The sequence below is a fragment of the Rhodamnia argentea genome, chromosome 1 (assembly GCF_020921035.1).
Source record: "Rhodamnia argentea isolate NSW1041297 chromosome 1, ASM2092103v1, whole genome shotgun sequence".
In the NCBI taxonomy this organism is placed as follows: Eukaryota; Viridiplantae; Streptophyta; class Magnoliopsida; order Myrtales; family Myrtaceae; genus Rhodamnia; species Rhodamnia argentea.
This window is the reverse complement of record NC_063150.1, coordinates 28,534,651-28,554,455: the sequence shown is the minus strand read 5'-3', so window position 1 is coordinate 28,554,455 and position 19,805 is coordinate 28,534,651. Positions and strand designations below refer to the sequence as shown.

General features: G+C 38.7%; 1 protein-coding gene and 1 long non-coding RNA gene across 2 annotated transcripts; one reads left to right on the top strand and one right to left on the bottom strand.

Annotated features, from left to right (window-relative positions):
• The first annotated feature begins 5,008 nt into the window (after positions 1-5,008).
• On the top strand, positions 5,009-5,467 carry LOC115747799. The gene is made up of 2 exons (XR_004016156.2): positions 5,009-5,217; positions 5,259-5,467. It is a non-coding gene; the product is annotated as an uncharacterized LOC115747799 (long non-coding RNA).
• Positions 5,415-11,155, bottom strand: LOC115747798 (ATP-citrate synthase beta chain protein 2). Its single transcript, XM_030684095.2, has 17 exons — positions 11,075-11,155; positions 9,854-9,973; positions 9,634-9,736; positions 8,982-9,047; positions 8,779-8,902; positions 8,529-8,663; positions 8,250-8,310; positions 8,092-8,168; positions 7,719-7,874; positions 7,496-7,624; positions 7,188-7,320; positions 6,968-7,095; positions 6,684-6,789; positions 6,519-6,595; positions 6,349-6,419; positions 5,961-6,245; positions 5,415-5,634 (listed from the first exon to the last, which is right to left on the bottom strand). Exons 2-17 carry the CDS (start codon positions 9,951-9,953, stop codon positions 5,559-5,561), a joined length of 1,827 nt encoding a protein of 608 aa, XP_030539955.1. The 5' UTR covers positions 9,954-9,973; positions 11,075-11,155; the 3' UTR covers positions 5,415-5,558.
• Between the last annotated feature and the right edge of the window lie 8,650 nt (positions 11,156-19,805).

Below are 19,805 nucleotides of genomic sequence, written 5' to 3'. Positions count from 1 at the left end.
CCCGAAAAGGACCCTCCTCTCTCTCTCTCTCTCTTTCTCTCTGCGGTAGGAAATTACGTGCACGCACGCAGATTTGGATGAAGACAAGAAAGTGCGCATGCGCTCCTTTTGTTGCAAGTTGCAACTATCTAGTATTAAATAGAGCAACTTGGGTAATTATGGTACTTGGGGCTGAACTCCACAGCATTTCTGAAACATAATTTCTTTCGGCAAAATAATACAAATGGTCTCTCAATATATAATGTAATTTATGAATTTTTAATTTGAACAATATTGTCCATGAACTTTAATCCAATATGCGGTGTGGTCTCCAAACTTTTAATTTGACCAATATGATCCCTAAATTTGCGGAACGTGTTCAACTTAGTGCATGAATTTAAATCAATGGAAAGACTACATTGAATATCTTCATATGGTTTAGGGATTAAATTGAAGATATTTCAAAAGTTCATGGATCATATTGATTAAATTAAAAGTTCGAGGGACCACATTGCACATTGGATTAAAGTTTATGGACTATATTGCACATTGGGCCAAAGTTCAGAGACTATTTATGTCATTATCCTTTTTCTTTATCCTCCACCCACGTCAATAGAAAAGAAAGAAACGCTCGAGATTTGCGGGTTCCACCAAAGTGGCAAGCGAATAGTATACCGAACCACATCGTACTATCAAATTAATAAGATGGAGACAAGCTTGAACCTAAAGCGGGTATGCTATCTCCAACACCAGGCTTGCTTGGCTAATTTCAGGGGACTACCTTTTAGCTTCCAGGCTCAATCTTAAAGCTCAACTCTCAATGAGTCAAAAATTTCTGATTCGCGGGTTTCATCAAAGTGGCAAGCGAAGAGCATACCGAACCACATCGTACTACCAAATTAACTAGATGATTCTAGAAACCTAGGAACCGTACTTGGATGAGAAGAGGATTTAGAGACTCATCATAGGGAAACTTCACATTGATATTTAGAGGGAGGCTAAGTCCGCCTCATTACATCATACAATGGGCCTTATATAGGCAAGGAGAACACTCTTGGATAAACACAAACATTGGATACACGGATCCACCGACACCGATAATAAACGGTACATGACACAACTATTGACCAACAAGGGGCCAATTATTGAGGGAAAAACACATACATGGCCGACAAGCCTTACGGTTTATAATTGAACCGTTCTTCGGTGTTATCTTCCGAGTTGTCCAAATTGTTTGGGCCATCCTTTTGTCGTTTGTAAGCTCTACAAAGGAGTTCATCATTATCCCATGGGTCCTGGAATCTTGGGCTGCTGGGACTAGGATCTTGTGGCAAAGATGAGCTAGAGGGAATATCCGCACGAGTGAAATTATTGCCCCGAGAGCTCTGTGCATAAGGATCTTGAGAAAATGGTCCTCCCCACGGGTCTTAGGAATCCGTGTCCATTGAAGACTGGCCTTGCTTGTTCTAGTGAAAAATTGCTAGGGCCTCTTGAACGGCTTCCCTTGTTTGGCTATACCCGTTAGAATGGTTCCATGAGACATCATATGCATCCGATGGCCATACCTCTAGGGGAATAGTGTGATTTTCCTGGCATAGGATTCTTTGGAGTTCTCTGTATTCACGAGGGATGGATGAGATACGACTTCGAAAGATCCCGTAAACACGAGCAATTTCCCAATTATGTTGAAGCTTATTCATGGTCATTCCAAGTAGGCTTGGTTTAGATCTCACGTCTTCAGAAAGATTGATGAATGTCCATGGTCTATGGAAAACATAGCAATATATCTTTCGGGTTTTGGTCTTCCCACACGATTTTGAATCCTGGATAGTCCTCTGCAAGCGCTTAGTGGTTGAACCATAGTAACATATCAATCATGTTCTTCCGGTTGGAGTAATCACCTGCAAGTGCTCTAGACAATACTCTAACAATCTTCTCAGTAGGGAACTCAATTGATACGATGTACGGATTGAACATGTATCAAAACATCCATTTCAATTTTCCGGGGAAGTCTAGGTCGGGTGACCATAGCAAAGGATGAATGAATAGATACTCGGGATGAAGATCGCTTGGGTTTCGACATCGACACCCGTAATCTCTAAAGACTTTGTAATGGTACCGCCGTAAGTAATGTTTAAGACTCGGGGTGAGTCGATTGATCCGAATTGGGTTTGGAACATCTAGAAGATATTTGTGGCTATTCCATTGGATTTATCTCGTGTTAATCACATGGAATGTATCAAGCATGGGTTCTTTTCGAACAAATATGTTGATAGAGGAAACTAGCTGCTTGGGTTTGGAAAGAAAGTTTGCAAGAACATTTTTGTTTCATGCAAGATGCTTAGTGTCAAAAGAATATGTTGAAAACTATTCTACCCACCTTAGCAAATGTGGATAAGGGATTTGTTTCCGTTTGAATTTCAGCATATAGGAAAAAAAGGTCATGTCCATTTCTACCAAAAAATAGCGTCCAATGAGATGGAACTCAAACTTTTTGATTCCGTATTTAACTATTAGGATCTCCTTGAAAGCGGAATGATAATGAATTTTTGTTGGAGTAAATCGTCCACTTTTGTAAGCACAAATGTGGCGCTTACCATTAATTTCTCCAAGGAGAATGGCTGCCCAATACTTATCACTTGCATCCGTCTGCAGTATTTTGTTGCCAGTAGATGGGATTTGCAATGGAGGAAGGTGTCGTAACATTTTTTTTCAAATAGGCAACTGCTTGAGTCTGCTTTTATCCCCATAGAGGTGCAATCTTTTTCAACATCCTTTGAAGTGGGTGAAGCGCCTTGAAAATCTTTGGGATAAAATCTCGGAGATAATTAATTATCCCAAGAAATGTTTACACTTGCTTGACTGTCGGATCCTTTGAGGAAAATTCCTATAATTCATCTGCAATATGGGGGCCTGGGTAGTAAGTTCCTTCTTTCAAATGCATTACGAGGAACTTTATTTCTTTTTTAGCAATGATCATTTTCTTCTAAGAAAGTATGATGCCATGCTTCTGGACTATTTCGGCAAGATGGGAAAGGAGCTTATAATGAGATTCTTCATCAGCACTATAGAGAAGGATGTCATCAATGTAAATTTGAGTGTTTGCTAAAAATTGGCTGAAAGATTCTACACATAGCCTTTTGAAAAAGGGAATGAGCAGTTTTAAATCCAAAAAGGACAACTGTCCACTAGAAGTACAAATTGGGAATATAAAATCCAATTTTCGGACGATCTTCAGGATGTATGCCTAATTGCCAAAATCCCGCTTTAAGATCAAATTTGGAATAAATTTTAGCTTGGGTAAGGTTGAGAAAAAGGGAATTTTTAGGAGGCAAAGGGAATTTATCATCCTAGAGAAACTGGTTCAAGGGCTGGTAATTAATCACTAACCGAAGTTTGCCTCGATTTTGCTCTGCTCGTTTGTTAACATAAAAGGCTTCACAAGCTCATTGAGAATTAGAAAGTTCTATGAAACCATGGGCGAGCAATTCATCACGTTCTTTCCGAGTAAGGGCAAGATGTTACGGGTTCATGCCAAAATAAGCGGCCTTTGTAGGATTGATTTCCTCATTTTTTTTTTTTTAAGGAGGCCTAAAAAAAGTCTTGATTTTTCCCAAGAGGGTGAGAACGGGTCTAGGAGAATTGTCAATGAGACTCGGAGCAACAGGATAAAAGACTTTGAGTGATGGGATCAAGGATCTCTGGCTGAATAATAAAAAGTCTCCGGATATCCACAAACTCTCGAAACTGTTCTTTGAATTGTAAGTCGGTGGGCACAATTCTGAGTTGTGGACGTTGGGCAAGAATGTCCCAACTAATGATAAGATCACCGTCATCAGAACCGCATCCAAGGCTTTTTTAAGTGATTGAACACCGAGGGAAGATATGGAGTGTGACTAGTTTACTACGAAATTTAGTTGTGAAAATATCACCAGAAGTAGAATTGAAATTCCTTGTGTAAGGTGTCTAAAATTCTTCTATGAATACTTTTGTATCAATGAGGGATGCGATTGCTTCAGTATCTATAAGAGCTATCACCTAGATGGGTTTATCACACTTGGAAGTGAATATTTGGATAGGAATATAAGGATGAAAGACTGGATATCGAATATGGAAAGAATCGGGGAAACACGAACATGTCTCTTAGAAATTGATCATCCGAATCAGAAGAATATGCTTATATGGCACAAAGGGTCTCGGGTGAAGGTTTATCATCGATGAAAAATATTGATTCGATAGCATCATAATCAAAAGAAATCCCCGTGCTTTGTGCTATCTTCTGGATCATGTGACTACCTTGATGCTTTGCTTGAGGACAGGTTTTAGCAAAGTGTCCTTTTTTGCCGCAGATATAGCATCTATTAGACTTGTCTTTCCTTCGAGATGAATGGGATGAATGCTTTCTTTTCCAAAGGAATTTTCATTTGCCTTTTCCACGTCTCCTTTTGCCAAAAAGAGAATTTATTGAAGTGCCTCTTCTTCTTGTAACCCGAGCAAGAAGGGTCATTGCAATCTTTGGAACACTTGATTTTTAGATCAAGTTTGGTTCAAGCTCAGTCAAGATCTCAATTTTCTCGAAAATAACTTATAAAAAGTTATTTTCTAAGGCATAATTCTTTGAGCGTAATATGAACTGCTTGCTGAATTTCTCCAAGTATGGCTTATACTGGAGACCTTTGTCATGCCCGCAAAGTCTTTTCGGCAACTTGGCTAACTTCTTTAGGGATGGAAGACGGGAAGACAGATTTGAGATTTTAGTTCGCACCAAGTAAGTAAAAGGGCTTGATCATCTCCTTAAAGTGTCGATCAAGATCTTTCCTGGCCAAAGAACTCTCTCCGCTCAAGTTCTTTAACATTATCAGGTTGGCCAATGAAAAACAGATGAATAAGCTGGATAGCCTCATTAAGAGTCATTGTGAGAAACATTATCTCATCTTGTTCTGGTGCCGCTTTCCACCAAATTTCAACATGGCTCTTCCCAAATTTCGGTAAAAGTCAATTTTGGAAAAACCTCAAGAAATAAGGGGAAAAAAGAGAGCAAAAAAGTCGCGTTAACATACCCAAGTCAAATCCACTACGGGACCGATTCGTCTCGGTGGGCCTGACATTCTTCGTTTATCCAAAGCCCAACGGTCCACATTATACGACTCGCGTTGGACTTTTTGGGCTGGTACGGGCTCGTGTAGGAATCTTCCTGTTTAGGAGTTCTGTCCGTGTTTTAATTTCAAAAGTGCAAAAGTTTTGCTTTAGTTTTTTTTTTTTTTTTCTTTTTGTCGAAGCTTTGCGTTAGTTCAACATTGGCTGTTTTTGAGTTTTGGCATGTACGACACTTCTATTGAGATTTGAAGCTTCTTCTTTCGCATGACTAAAGCGGGCGTGGGCAGCGGCGCATTCACCTCGCTGGACAGATGATTTGAGAGAATTTTTCTCTCGACAGACTTCACACTGAAAACTCAGAAACCAAGGCATTGAGCCATCCGTTTTCCTTTCAAACAATAATCTAACAGCTAAGCAACGCTCTCATGAGGAAAATTTCTTCATCACAACAATTTGAGGAACTCGCAACCACCGTTGTCGCTTCACTTGGTGTACAGAACATCTTCCCATGGATGGCGGTACAGAGGCTGCTTCAACCTCTTCTGGTCGAAAGTATGCCTGAAAGATTTAATTAATAGACTCGGTTAATGGATCCATGTGATGCTACAAATGCTATACGAATATACATGCAATCATTTTGATCCCTGCTTCTTATCATACGCCCAATCTGGTTAGTTATACTCTTTTGTCAGCAACAAGACATGTATTGGTGTCTGAGAGTACAACTAAACTATATCAAGCCCATTTACTGAGCAAAAAGGCCTCACCGAGTTCAAATAAGCAGGATGATCAAACAGAGATCTCAGGCTCGTAAGAATGTGAGCAACGAGCTGTATAATGATTATATGCATATAGCATATTGGTCAAGATGAGATTTAACTTACCCGATCAAACCAATGGATCGTGCCAGTACGAAGAGTCCATTCAGATATCCTATCTCCACGATCTCATCAATCTCTTGCTTGGTGAACATTCCACTTCCGGCAAGGAGATCCAAGAAGAGAGAACCAATAGCACCATCAACGTTCATGACCAAATTATTCGCCTTTGAGAGGGTGTATGTCTCCACCTGAACAGCATATTCCATGTACTTCACGGAAGGGAAGTTCGATCGTGCAAACCGCTGTAGCAGCTCGACTCTCTTATCCCTATTGTCCCCTCTCTTGATCCTTATTCGAAGGAAGAATATAACAATTGGAAATTGTCAATTTCTCTGTACTAGATACTCGAGCATGGAATAATATAGAAGACCAAACCATAAGAACATGATACCTGTGCCCAATTCCAGGTACACGAATGCCCTTTTTCTTCATGCCTTCGACAAACTCATATGGAGTAAGACCCTGAAAATAGAGAGGTGAAATAAGACTGAGTAGAAACACAAAAATATAATTGCGTCGAAAAACCATTTCATCAGCACCCTGATGAGACAAACATCTTACCCTGTCATAAGCATCTTTGAAGTATCGAGCAGCATCATCAATGGCCCCACCAAAACGAGGGCCAATTGTTAGTAAGCCTGTTACATAAGCTCATCATTTAGCACTTTGAAAAGCCAATTCTCAAGGACCTACTGCAAACAGAACAAAGATGGCTCCAATAATCACCTGATACAAGGCTCGAAACAAGGTCTTTTCCAGCTCTTGCTGTGACTATGGAGTTGTGGGCCCCAGATACACATGGACCATGGTCAGCGCACAACATTATGCATATCTGCCCAAGTTCACACGTATTAGTCGAAGGATGTACCGATTACACAAGATATCTGTTTCTCTAGTGATTAATATGTGAAGTTGAAAATGCATAATAGTCAGGACAGTGAAGAGAAACTGAATTCTGCGAGTATCTTAGAACATATCGATGGCTCGATGAATGGACAAACAAAACCTACCTCAATGAACTTAGTGCAATATCGAGGAAGACTGCGTTTGAACCACAAAAGAGAGATTACATCACCGACACCAAGTCCCTGTTCAACGATGGAAGACATTGGTACACCAGCATAGCATGGCTCTTCCCCTGCAAATGACGAATGCATTAATTTGGTACGACTGAATTCTTCCACCAACATCTAAAAAACTTCTTTCAATTTTACATTGCCGCAAGATTACCTCTATCATCAGAGATGGTTGAAATAATGTGAGTTGGAGCTCGAACTTTCCCGCTCTTAATTGCTGTGTTAAGATCCTCAGGGATCTGTGGAGGTGTGACTTCCTTAACTGGAGAAATCTTTCCTTCTTCAACCTAAGAGGAGATCACGAAATAATCATGAGGACTCAATCATTGGGTAGGGTCCATTGGGAGTAGAACCACATGGCCTGCTCTTTGCATGTGTTAAAGAGTCAACAACATGCATTTGATGACACCTTATCATGTTCTACCAGTCGCCTCATCCCTGCAAACTGATGACAACGCTTACCAGTTTCTCGAAGGTTTCCTTGATTGCGGTCTCCAAAGCTTCATATGAAGTAGGAACAACTGCCCCCACCTCCCTGAGTGCTTGATTCTTTCCTTGTGCCGATTCCAGCTCCCCACCGCTTTTTGCACCCTAAGATGATACCAAAGGAAGAACCACTTAAATTTTTTATGATTTAGTTGTTGGGCTTGCACAATTATGAAGAGCAATGAAGGCAGTCACTTACAGCATGACCAAATTGCACTTCTGACTTGAAGAGTCGTGCACAAGTCCCACTAACCCAAGCCACCACTGGTTTGGTCACTTTCCCCTGTTTTAAAGCTTCAACTAGGGAGTACTCATCTCGTCCACCAAGTTCCCCAAGTACAACCATCATTTTGACCTGGGACAGATTAAAGAGCAGATTAGAGAACACGATCGCGGATGACAAAATTGCTTAACTAGTGATGGAACTTTAAATTGGCATGTTAAAGCCAAAGAACAATAGATACCCTATCATGTGTTGTAGTATTTACAGAAAGAATAACCAAAACTGCTTATCATTCAGACTACACAAACAATTCACTGTAAGCAAGCACAAAAACTCTTTATTTCTATACCTGAGGGATATTGTTAAACCTCAGTACATGGTCAGAGAGAGTGGAACCCGGGAAGACATCACCTCCAATAGCAATACCTACAGAAAAGAAAAGAGATAAATCAACTGTAAACTTGGCACTCTTCCACTTTGTTAAGTGTTAGAGGCATATCTGCATACCTTCATAGATTCCATCAGTGACACGGGCAACAGTGTTGTAAAGTTCATTAGACATGCCTCCCTGCAATAAAGAGTGAATAAATTACTGCAAATTGAGACAGTGCTCAAACTAGCTGACCAGATGCGCAATTAAGAAACAGATTAATGTAGCTTCGTTAGTTCATCTCAAAATGTTATTCAAGAGAGAGATGCAAAAATTGTTTCAAAGCCCTTTTCCTGTTGTGGGGCCAAACGTTGCAACAACATGCGTGGAAGTATAGGAACTTCAAGGATACATACAGACTTAGAGACAAAACCAACGGATCCAGGTCTGTATAACTTGCAATGAATAATGTTGTCAATAGTCCCGGCAGTGTCACCAATCTTGAAAGCACCAGCTTGAATGCCTCCAACAGTAGCTGGGCCAATTACAACCTGTGATACCAACAGGATAAGAAGCTGACGTGACCACGATTTGCAAAACTATGATGTATAGCAAAATAATGTCTCTTGATGCTTCTACTTCATATATGATTAAAATTCTTCTCACCTTATTGTTTGCACGAGCATATGCGATTAACTGTTTGGTGTCAGACTCTGGAACACCTTCAGCTATAATGGCTACAACTCTCATAGTCGGCTGTTTTAGAGCAGCCATTGATGAAGCAGCAGCACTGGAAATAAAAAAACGAAAAAACATGAATTCCACGGCAAGAACTTTAGCAATCAAAACTAATGTTAATTAGTACTTACCTTCTGAATGAAGCAAAGTTGATGAAAACATCAGCAGTAGGATGTGCAGCACACGCTGCTTCAATGCTGCAAAAGGAATAACATGCTTGTAAGATGCAGACTCCAGAATGCGCAACGACCCCTTAAACCACAACGCTTAAGTTGCTCCAAGAATCCAAAACTGGGCAAAACATAGATAGAAGTCGACCACGGAGTTGTTGTGCTATGTTCCATGAAACAGAAATTTACTGTTGTGGTACCTGCAGCATGCTAGGAGCAGATGTAGAACTTTCACATCACCTGGCCACTAAGCTAACAAAGATTAATGGTACCATCTAATAGATCACAGGGCATGAAGTTTCTTTTTATTTCCTGTTTTCTTTCTTTGCAAGAGATCAAGTGGCATTTCCAGTCTTACTAATAGTAGAAACTGCTATTATCTCCTATCCTTCTAAAATATGTATTCAGGGGTTAATTTTATTGCAAAAGCAAGTCACCACAAATATATATGCATATAAAAGATAATTTTCCTCCATTATTTATGATCAGTACAGTTACCAGAGCACTTTGTAGCAAGTTAGCCACCAATCAGAAGCAAAATTCAGCCCACTGTTTGGTTAGCTTTACAATCTAAGAATGATGGAGAACAATAAGTAAGACGTGGATGACGTACGTTGAATGAACCGGGATAGCAATTTCCTCCAGGCCAAAGAAGAGCTTCTGAAATCCCTCAGAACCAGGGTTGATAATACCTGCAACTGATGGTGTTTCCCGCCCTATACAAAACAGTAAAGTTAGAACAACATTATTGACTGCCATCGAAAACAAGATCCCCGCAAGCATCTTAAGCAAAGAAACACATAGATTGCAGTGGCCCGAATTGTCCTACACACCACAAAGAAAGTCAAAATCAAGCATGCGCTGGATTGGGAGTTGCTTGTAGTTATAGAAAAGAGCTTGCGTGGTGCGGGAGAATAGTTGTCCAGTGGCCATGATGTGGAATTAACCAAAACCTGCATGAGTGAAGGAACAAGTCTCAATAATAAATCAGAATGCCCCATCACAAGCTCCACCAGTGTAAATCTACTTGAATGAACAAAGCACGTGGAAGCTCAAAGATCTTGAAGCCCTTCATTTGCAGAACCGAGTATGATGTATCTACCTAAAAGCATGTAAACAGCCATTCGCACATCAGTTGTATGTGTAACTTAAAATTTAACTTATGGGAGAATATGAGCCTTATCAATCTCAAAACCAAACTTCCCTACACCTACTATATAGCACCTTGCAAATGCAACTGCAGCTAATTAGGCGGCATATCAGGACATAGAAGTTGTCCATAATAATCCACACATCTTATCTCAAAGTAAATATCTGGTTGTTACTAAAAAAAGGAAGAACACATCGAAAACAATGCAGGACAACTTCTACTATAAAAATGAAAAAAACAAAAACATTGGGTGAACAACCGCGCAAAAGATGAAATACATCAAAACCATGACAACTATTAGCTCGTATTTCAACCAGCACTATTCATCTCTATTCAACAAATCAATTATTTAACTAGCAACTAGCCGTGATTATCACAAATAAGCAACATTAAGATTACGCAATGGCATGAACCGCAGTCCTAAACCCAAACGCAGTCGTTCATCGAATCATCCAAACCACAGATCAAGGTTAAATAGGAAGAAAAAAGAAGGGACTCCGTTGGCACGCCGACGGTCCTTCATCAAAGTCACGAAGACGAGATCACATCAAGACACGCTCTCGCGCAACAGGATCTCTCAGCCAAAAAGTGGCCATGAACATGATTTCGGACGCAGCAAAACAAGCAGCAGGATCGACCACCTAACATCGTATATCTCAAACTGAAGCAGATCACGCCACAATTCAGACGGGCATACATAACCAAACCCCACACGGATTAGCACTGTCCCTCCAGTAAACCACGAGCATTCCGACGAACGTCGCGGTCATCACCGGCAATCAAGACACGGAACCCGACCCGAAACCAACTTACTCAGGCAAGATCTAACTCAAAATCCCGTCCGGAGAACCGCTAATTCGATACGGATTCGAAACCAAGAAAAGCATCAGGCTCTGGCGCGAACCTGGATCGCGGGGATCAACTCGGCCGGCGAGTCGAGCGGAGGAGGAGAGGAATGCAGTTTCGCCCGAAGAGAGGACAGAGAGAGAGAGAGAGAGAGAGAGAGAGAGAGTGAAATGCAGGGGAAATTGGAGGGACAGGTTTAAATAGAGGGAGGGGAGAGATGAGGACAAGAGAGCTACCACTAGAGAGAGAGAGAGAGAGAGAGAGAGAGAGAGTTCACGTGGCGAGTGTTAGTTAGCTCACCCGGGGAGGGTGGTTGCTATTTCTCCGGCGCGCCATGGACGACTATTAACGACGGCTCCGTCGCTGACTCACTCGCAGTGTTTCGCGTGCAGAGAGGAGAGAGAGGGGGGAGGGGGGTTGGAATGAGTTAGGTGGGGAGGTAGAATGCCATAGGTTGGCTTGACTTGGAAAAATGTGTGCGGGTGGACGTACTTAAATTTGGATTAACAGCACCAAAAGTTCGGAACTTATATATTCATAATTAATTTTTATCATAAAAAAATTTAAAAATTGATATATTTATGATAAATTTATCTTAAATTATTTATTTGACCACAGTAAACTCCAAATTGGTATATACGTAATAAATTTACCTCGACTTATTTTCTGATCACAAAAAATTCTAAACTAGCATGTGATAAATTTGCCACAAACTAATCTTTTTACCATAAAAAATCTCAAACTGGTACATACGTGACAAATTTACCCTCTATTAGTTTCCATTAAATTGAAATATCGCCAAAAATCTCAAATTGATGTACATGTGATAAACACATAGTAAAGACATATATCGATCAATTGTCATGTGTCATATAACTCATCAATTTAATAGTAAAATTTGGGTGAACAACTGACGGGTATATGTCTTTACTATGTGTTTATCACATGTGTATCAATTTGAGATTTTTCGCGATATTTCAATTTAATGAAAACTAATGGAGGATAAATTTGTCACACACGAGTGTGCTAATTTGAGAATTTTTGTGATAAAAAAATATAGTTTAAATTTGGCACAGGTGTATTAGTTTTGAGTTTTTGCTCGTCGAAAAAATAGTTTCGGGTAAATTTGTCACGAGTGTAACTTTTTGAATTTTTTTGTGGTAAAAAAATTAATTAGGAATAAATTGGTCACAAGTGTATCAATTTGGGGTTTTTCATGCTATTAACCCTTAATTTTTTAGGAAAATGCCAAAAATAATCATACATTATATTCGTTGTGACACATTTATCTCAAATTCTTTTTTGTGAAATCCCAAACTAACTGGTGCCAATGAAAATGACGATGTTTTGGGTAAAAAATGACAAAACATTGATGTGGGTAAATGTGTCACATAGGTACAAATTTGGAGTTTTTTATGTTTTAAGAAAAATTATGGTAAATATGTCACAGTTGACCATAATTTAAGGTTTTTTATGTCATAATAAAAATTTAAAGATAAATGTGTCACAATTGACATAATTTATAGTTTTTGGTAGCTTATTTCTATAGTCGAAATACATAACATGAATATCCAACTATCTAACCCCGGATGCGGTTAGTTTATTAAACTTACAATTATATAATGCCCTTTTTCTATTTATATTTTCAAAAATATGGGGTCCTCGTGCCCAATCGAATTCATGTCAGGCTTCATTTACCTCAAACGACATATGACACGACCTTTTTTTTCAATACTATAATCACATCGGGATGTTTTAAATATCAAATAAGGCTCTATTTGTTTCGTAAAAAATAGATGATTTGTAAAATAATAATAATAATAATAATAATAATAATAATAATAAAAAATAAAAACGACCACTTGTATTGATGGAAATAATTAACTTATCCGAAATGTTTTCACTATCAAAGATAATTTATGGCTCGATATTTCCGTAGACGAAGAAAGTAGTTTTCACGCTTTCGTCTATTTATTTTTACATGAGAATATGAATAATTATTAATCATTCACCTTTTATGAAATAAACACAGCTCAAATTATCAAAGAAGGTCTCGGAGAATCAAAGCTCCTGGCTATTTGCGAGCGGCTGTATTACGCGTCGCGATGATTGCTACCCGGCGGTGGTTCGGGTTACATCCATCCGAGTTGAGACCGTTGAAGGATGACGACGTGCATCGCTGAACGGGCACGATGTCGAGTGGGGCGTGGTCCCCGCCCCCAACACGTGCGTGCGTGCGTGTCGATCTGAGGATCCTCTGGTCTCCTACATTTTTTGGCGCATTGAAATGTCGGGTACGACGAGCAGCTTCATGTCCCCATTCGGATTTAATTCGTGTAATTAATCAAACGCCTTTTCCATTTATCGAAGTAATCGTGTACGTGAAGGCGTAGTAATTAAATGAACTAGGTCTAACCCCCACCCAAAGAAATGGCAATTGAACTAGTTCTTAGAGCCAGAACCCCGCACACCACCACGCCGCCCAACCAACCGCCGCCGCCGCCCCCCCAACCCAACAACACACACAAAACAAAACAAACCAAAAAAAAATAGTTCGTAAAGAGAGAGAGATGAACGAATTAAAAGAAAGGTTAATTTCCATAATAATGTTCAACTAGATTGTACGTGGGTTTCTCTCGTGAGGTGAAAAGATGAAATTACCATAAAAGTTTGAGCGAGATTTGCGTGCCCATTAAGCGAAGAATTGATTGAGGCGTTCCAAGTTTCTTCTTTCTTATATCGGATTCGATCTTAATTGGGCAATTGATAAAGAGAGAGAAATTAGTGACCTAGAAGGTGAATTTTCGTACGTATGATCTTTCAGCTCGGTTCAATTTATTAGCCTAGATCTTGAGAATGTTTTTGCTCATTATATGTAATATTAGTCGTATACGATCTTAATTTACCCGACGTACAAAACTTTGAAATACGCAACTCAACAGGCATCTTGTGGCTCTTACGGACGTGTCTTTTTGTACACGTCCGTGCCATTAACCATACCATCATGTGCCAAGTTAGCTTTCATGGATAAAAATGATTTTTTTTTCAAGTAAAAGTTCATGAATTTTTTAAGGCCATTCGAAAAACCGGGATATTAATGTTTCGGGCAATAACTCGTGATTTTTTTTTTTTTAGGGAGGGCGGGATTTGGCCAACAAATGGAAAGAGTACCAAAAAAGTCACAAACCTATTGCATTAATACAAATTTAGTCATAAATATTTTGTATTGGTACCAATTCGGCGTATCCTGCGAACTTCGGTTGAAAATTATTGACACGGACGCAACCATCTATCGTCCTAAGTGACACGACCGGTGTTGATGTGAATAAATTTTAAATTTGTTAATATTTTTTCTTTTTTTCACATTGTGGCTGCCCATCGCCAACTGCAAGGGTCGAGGCCGACCCAAGCCGAGTGGGTTGAGTCTCGCCTAGGTGAGGGTTTCCTTTGCCAAATCTGGCAAGGGCTTGACCCTCCCGGCCGGGCAGGGACTCAACCCTCGTGGCGGGACGAGGGCTACCCTCACAATGATCGACAATGGCTTAGGCGAGGATCGCGATTCTCACCGGCTACAATAAAAAAAAAAAAGAAGAAGACTAAATTGATACTAGTGCAATAGATTTAGTACTTTTTTTTATACTTTTCCTTGCGAACAGACAAAGATTATACAATCTTGGTGTAGACGATTTTTGTTTGTCCTTTTGCAAGAAAGATAGTTATAAAAACGCAAAACACGTGTGGAATGCTATTTTTGTAATAGCAACTCATCGAATGCCAATTCAAAGAAAGTGGCCTCGCTCCAAATCGTGGTCTCTATATTGGTCAAATAATTCTCAGAAGGAAAGGGTCAAAAAGGATTCCAATACATGGCAGGATTGTCAATGTGCGGTCAACATGGACAATTGAAAATGCAAATGTTTGTTGTCATTTAGAAAATTAAACTGTTTGATACTAATACATCTAATCTCATTCATTAAAATCTTTTCAACATCGATATTTATATATAACCAAATATTTCTATCGATGCTATAAATATTTTTTATTTCTTCATTTTATAAGCGGTACAAGATATCATGTTAGGAACATGTTTTCCAAACTGGTGATTTTTCATGGAGCAAACGCACCCGTCCTAATTTTTATTAGGTCTAATGTGGTTAGCCGCCTCAAAATATTAACTTTTTTTTTAATCTTTTTGCCTCTATAAAATAATTGTTCCCAATCCCCTACGCTAAGCTAAGCCACATTTAACCTTTGAACGTACATATACAAATAATTCAATTCACCCGCGCCTAACCCCTCCAACCCAACAATTGTTTAATTGTCCGCATGAGATCGGCGCAGCGCCTCACACATTACTTGTTTTTTAAGGTTTGGACCGGAGCGGTGCGCGACCAACATTTCCACATCGCTCTTTTTCCATCTTCCTTGTACTCCCACAAAATAAAGAATCTAGACATTTTGGTTTGTAAGGTTGCCGATCGACATAGAGATCAAATTCTTAAATGTGAAAATATCGATGGTTCGGACAGGTTTTTTTTTTTTTTCCGTAGTTTCATGTTGCGAAAGTCAGATACCTTCCGATACGAAGTTTCGAACTATTCGAAAATATGATGAAGCATCGTACCTTTCGATGTTTAATTGTTTGCTGATGTTTCGAAATGGGTAGATAGAGAATCGAGATGTCATTCTATCTTATATAGTCTTTGACATGATTAGATCGAAATTAAAAGCAATCTCGTGTATATTGTCTATCAACCGGTGATTGGGTTCAACGGCAGGTTCTACTTTAAAGGGTATAATACTTTTTTGGACTCCAAATTTCTGTCAATGTGATTTACATAATGCTTAGACATAAGCAAAAAAAAAAAAAAACATTCCCCCCTCCTTTTCACTTCCTCCTAAAAAAAATATGAAAATGAAAACAATAATCTAAATCCTACAAAAAAAAATTGTACGAAGAGCATGTCAATATTTGCATATTTCGAATAGTTTTAGGTGTTTTGAATCGAGCAAGAGATGCGAGATTTAGAAAAAGATTTAAAATGTTTGAATGAAAAATTAATCCAAAGGAGCTTTTAAATCAACGGTCCAAAACTGACGGTTTTTCTACGATAGCTATAGGATCATCCGTCAATTCACATAACTCTCTCATCTCTTGAAAATGGTCCCTATCAAAAAGTCGTCATTTGGACAATTAGGTCAAGTACTGAACGGCATCGAAAGGACGCCTAAAGCTTCCGATCGGATGGGACGTATTGAGTTTTCCGTCCCTATCTCATACGGTTTCTCCCCCTTCTCACCGGAAATTTCGCTTTCTAAATTTCGAGCCGTGCATTTAACACCGCACAAAGCGGATTCACGACATAATCACATGGCATATCATGACCATTTTATTAGAAATGTGATTCATACTTCTCGTCAATAGAAAGATGCGGAGGTAGCGCTCTTTTTGGTGAGCAAGTGCGGTAGAAAAGTCGTCTCCGATGAGAATCTCAAAGGAGCAGAGCTCTCGAAAAGTCATATGGCTTTTTTATAGTTTGAGCTTGAGCTTGAGGGTATAAATAACTGCTATTACATATAATTTATTTCTCTTGTGATTGAGAGTTGTAACATAAAGTTGTAATATGATATAACATAGAGTTCATGTAGTAAAATCTCTTGCTTGATATAGTTATAATTTAAAGGTGAATCGAGATAAATCTTGGGTGGATCTTGATTTCTCTTTCTTGCATTTACTATCTATTTCTGTGTGTTTATGTACCTAATTCTAACGCGTTTCGTGTGCTAATCAGAACCCCTATAAACTCACATCATTGAGGGAACACAAAAATCATTTTTATAGAGAGATAGAGAGAGGGAGGAGTTGCTTGTATAGTCGGAATATCTATTCTTTGTCGAATCACGAAAAAAATGGATATCGCCGTCGATCGAATACTTTTTCAATTCCTATAGAGGATGACACTTTTGTATAGAAACTACAAGCACGTGACTACGACATAGTGTGATCGCATGGTTGATTCCTCGTGGACCATGAGAGAGAGGGTGCATAAGGGCCTGCATAGCAACGATTTTGATCCAAAAAAGTGATTCTAATTATAATTGATTTTTTCCGATTATGTTCCCTGGATGAGTTTCAGAGAATCAAAACGTGTTTAATAACTATACAAAATTTTTATTTCTAGAATAGAAATGTGTTTGGCAATTACACAAAATTTTTCTATTGATGGGAACAATTACTTTTCTCAATTTTTGTCATTTAAGTCAAATAATTACGTAGTTCCTCTGTGAAATTTCAAATTAATTGTAGATCAATTCATATCAATTTTTTTGTATAACATATTGCATATTGCATATAACATTTTTTCATGTTATTCCGTCTATTTTTTATTTATTTATCATAACGAGTCATTTTGAGCTTAAAAAAAGAGAGATCATGTTGGGTTAGTGTGTGATTGCAGATTAGTTTAGCTATTTACCTTTTAATTCTCACTTTTCCTTTCATAAGTAATTTTAATATGGTATAATAGTCCATTGCTGAACGTGGCTACAATGAATAGGTCAATTACAATATAAAACTCAAGAAAGGATGTTGATTATATGTGTCCTTAGCCTGTTCAATCCCCGCATTCAAAACACAAAACCAAAAGAAAAATTATTTCTGAAAAGTGATTATTTTTTCCAAAATCAAAATTTTTTTATTCTTATTTTTGTTCCAAAACTATTCTTAGAAACAGAATCGGAATCGTTTATGTTATCAAACATGTTTCTCATCCCCCTTTTTTTTTTTTTTTCCGGGAACAGAATCAAAGAATCAGAATCGTTGTCATAAAGGCCCTAAACGACTGTAATTGAGTGCGAACAAAGTGATTGATCATAGCAAAAAAGGAGGAGCTCAAATTAGGTGGAGTGTCTGGCCAAAAATAAAAAAAAAAATAGGTGGAGTGAAGGGGAGAGTTAGGTGCAATGCAATGCAATGCAAGATAACCGAATTTTGGGCCCCCCGAGGTCGTTTGAGTGGTTCCTTATGCATTCTGCCCCACCACATTATCACATGTGATATTTAGTTTGTTTCTTACTCAAACCCTCTCCTCGTACTTCACTTTCAATTACGATGCTTTCCAATTTTTTTAGTGCCCGAAATTGGAGGGGCAAAAAAGGAAAAACCCATTCGGTCAACGCTTCCCCGTTAATGACTTGCGTAGTCAATTTTAGTGTGGAGAATGCCCAAGCAAAATTTTGGCGCCTCTTCTTTTTGGGAAAATTTGACTTTTTGAGGCGAAAAAGTCGTGCAACGTCACCCGTCCGTGTCCCGGCCGCCGAAAACGTTCGAACAATAAAGAAGAAGAAGAAGAAATTGGTCCTTTTCCTGTCCAAATGGACATGAACAATAGTAAAGACGATCTTCAATTTCATGCGTTTTGATTTCTAACGACCATCGACTAAACAAAACCAAGGTCATCGTCCGGGGTTGAATTTCAAAGTAATACTCGAAAATAAAAGTAAGCGAATACTTACCATATTTTATTCTCAAAGGAAAAGGAATGTTTATAAATTCTTTAATGAATAACTTCGGATTGAATATTTATTGTCATATTTGTTATTCGAAATGATTCAAGAAGTGTTCGTGAAATGATTTACAAAAGCTATTTCGATGGATGAGTTGAGCTGCGAAAGATTGTATGCTTGTTTTGTAAATAGATTTGCGATATCGATTATGGATTTGGTTTGTGAGCTTTGGAGGATGACGATTGAGTGCTTAATATCACCGTGAACCCGGTTGAAGGTTGAGCGTTTGTGGGTACATGCATATTATTTTAGAATATCTTTGTAGGCCGACCACTAGCAATATAGGTAGAGATCTAACCGGGGGAATTTTTGTTGCCTTGTCACATGGCGCCATGTGTGATCATAGTTAAATACGTGCACACGAGATTGGTCCATGGAATGGATCATTGACGTGCATTTTGTTGAGATCGATCAATCCGAACTTGAGACTTAAATAATAAAATAATGGGCTGGATTTATGGACGTATACATCATTAATCTCACATACAAAAGTGTAGATAGCTGATATAAGATCCGAAAATCAATCATCAAAATTGTGCGTGCATGTCAAAAGAGCATGGGTTAGAGAGAGGATCCATGGACGGTTGAATGGCCATATATTACAATATTAATTTTGCACAAGTATTAGCTGATATAGGATCCGAAAACCAAGCCTCAAAATTGTGCGTGCATCGGCAAAAGAGCATAGCTTAGAGTGAGGATCCACGAACAGTTGGATGTGCCCCATCGAACCAAGCGATCATGTGAACTAGGCTCACACGATCCGGACATTGGCAATACTTGTTTTCAATTATGAGCTTACGTGGTTCGAGGTTGGCTACGACTTGCTTTTACTGATTCGAGGTAGAGCATGCTGACATATAGCAGAATTGTGGCTACGGCTTCCATTGGAAATTCAATATTTAAAGGCAAAATGATTAAAAGGAGAGAGAGAGAGAGAGAAACTGATTTACTACGAGTTCATAGAATAATAACAATTTCTTGTCGATACAAACTACATTGTTATTTACCAATGCTTATGGTTAATGTATTGGTCATCTATCTTTATGGACTTGTATACCGTAATGGCTAATAGAAATGAGAACTGATTTATCTATTGAGAAAATTTACGATCATGACGAAAATGCCATTTGACCAGGCCCTTTTTTGAAATAATTTGATTACTTGAGGCCCTTATTTGAGAAAACAATAGCACTTTAGATCCTTTTTTTGAAAATTTTCCT

Excerpts from the sequence above, each read along its gene's own strand:
- LOC115747798 (XM_030684095.2), bottom strand. The coding sequence starts at position 9,953 with ATGGCCACTGGACAACTATTCTCCCGCACCACGCAAGCTCTTTTCTAT. Across the intron at positions 7,321-7,495 it reads AGGAAACCTTCGAGAAACTG|GTTGAAGAAGGAAAGATTTC; the intron begins GTAAGCGTTGTC and ends ATCTCCTCTTAG. Across the intron at positions 7,096-7,187 it reads AACCATCTCTGATGATAGAG|GGGAAGAGCCATGCTATGCT; the intron begins GTAATCTTGCGG and ends CGTCATTTGCAG.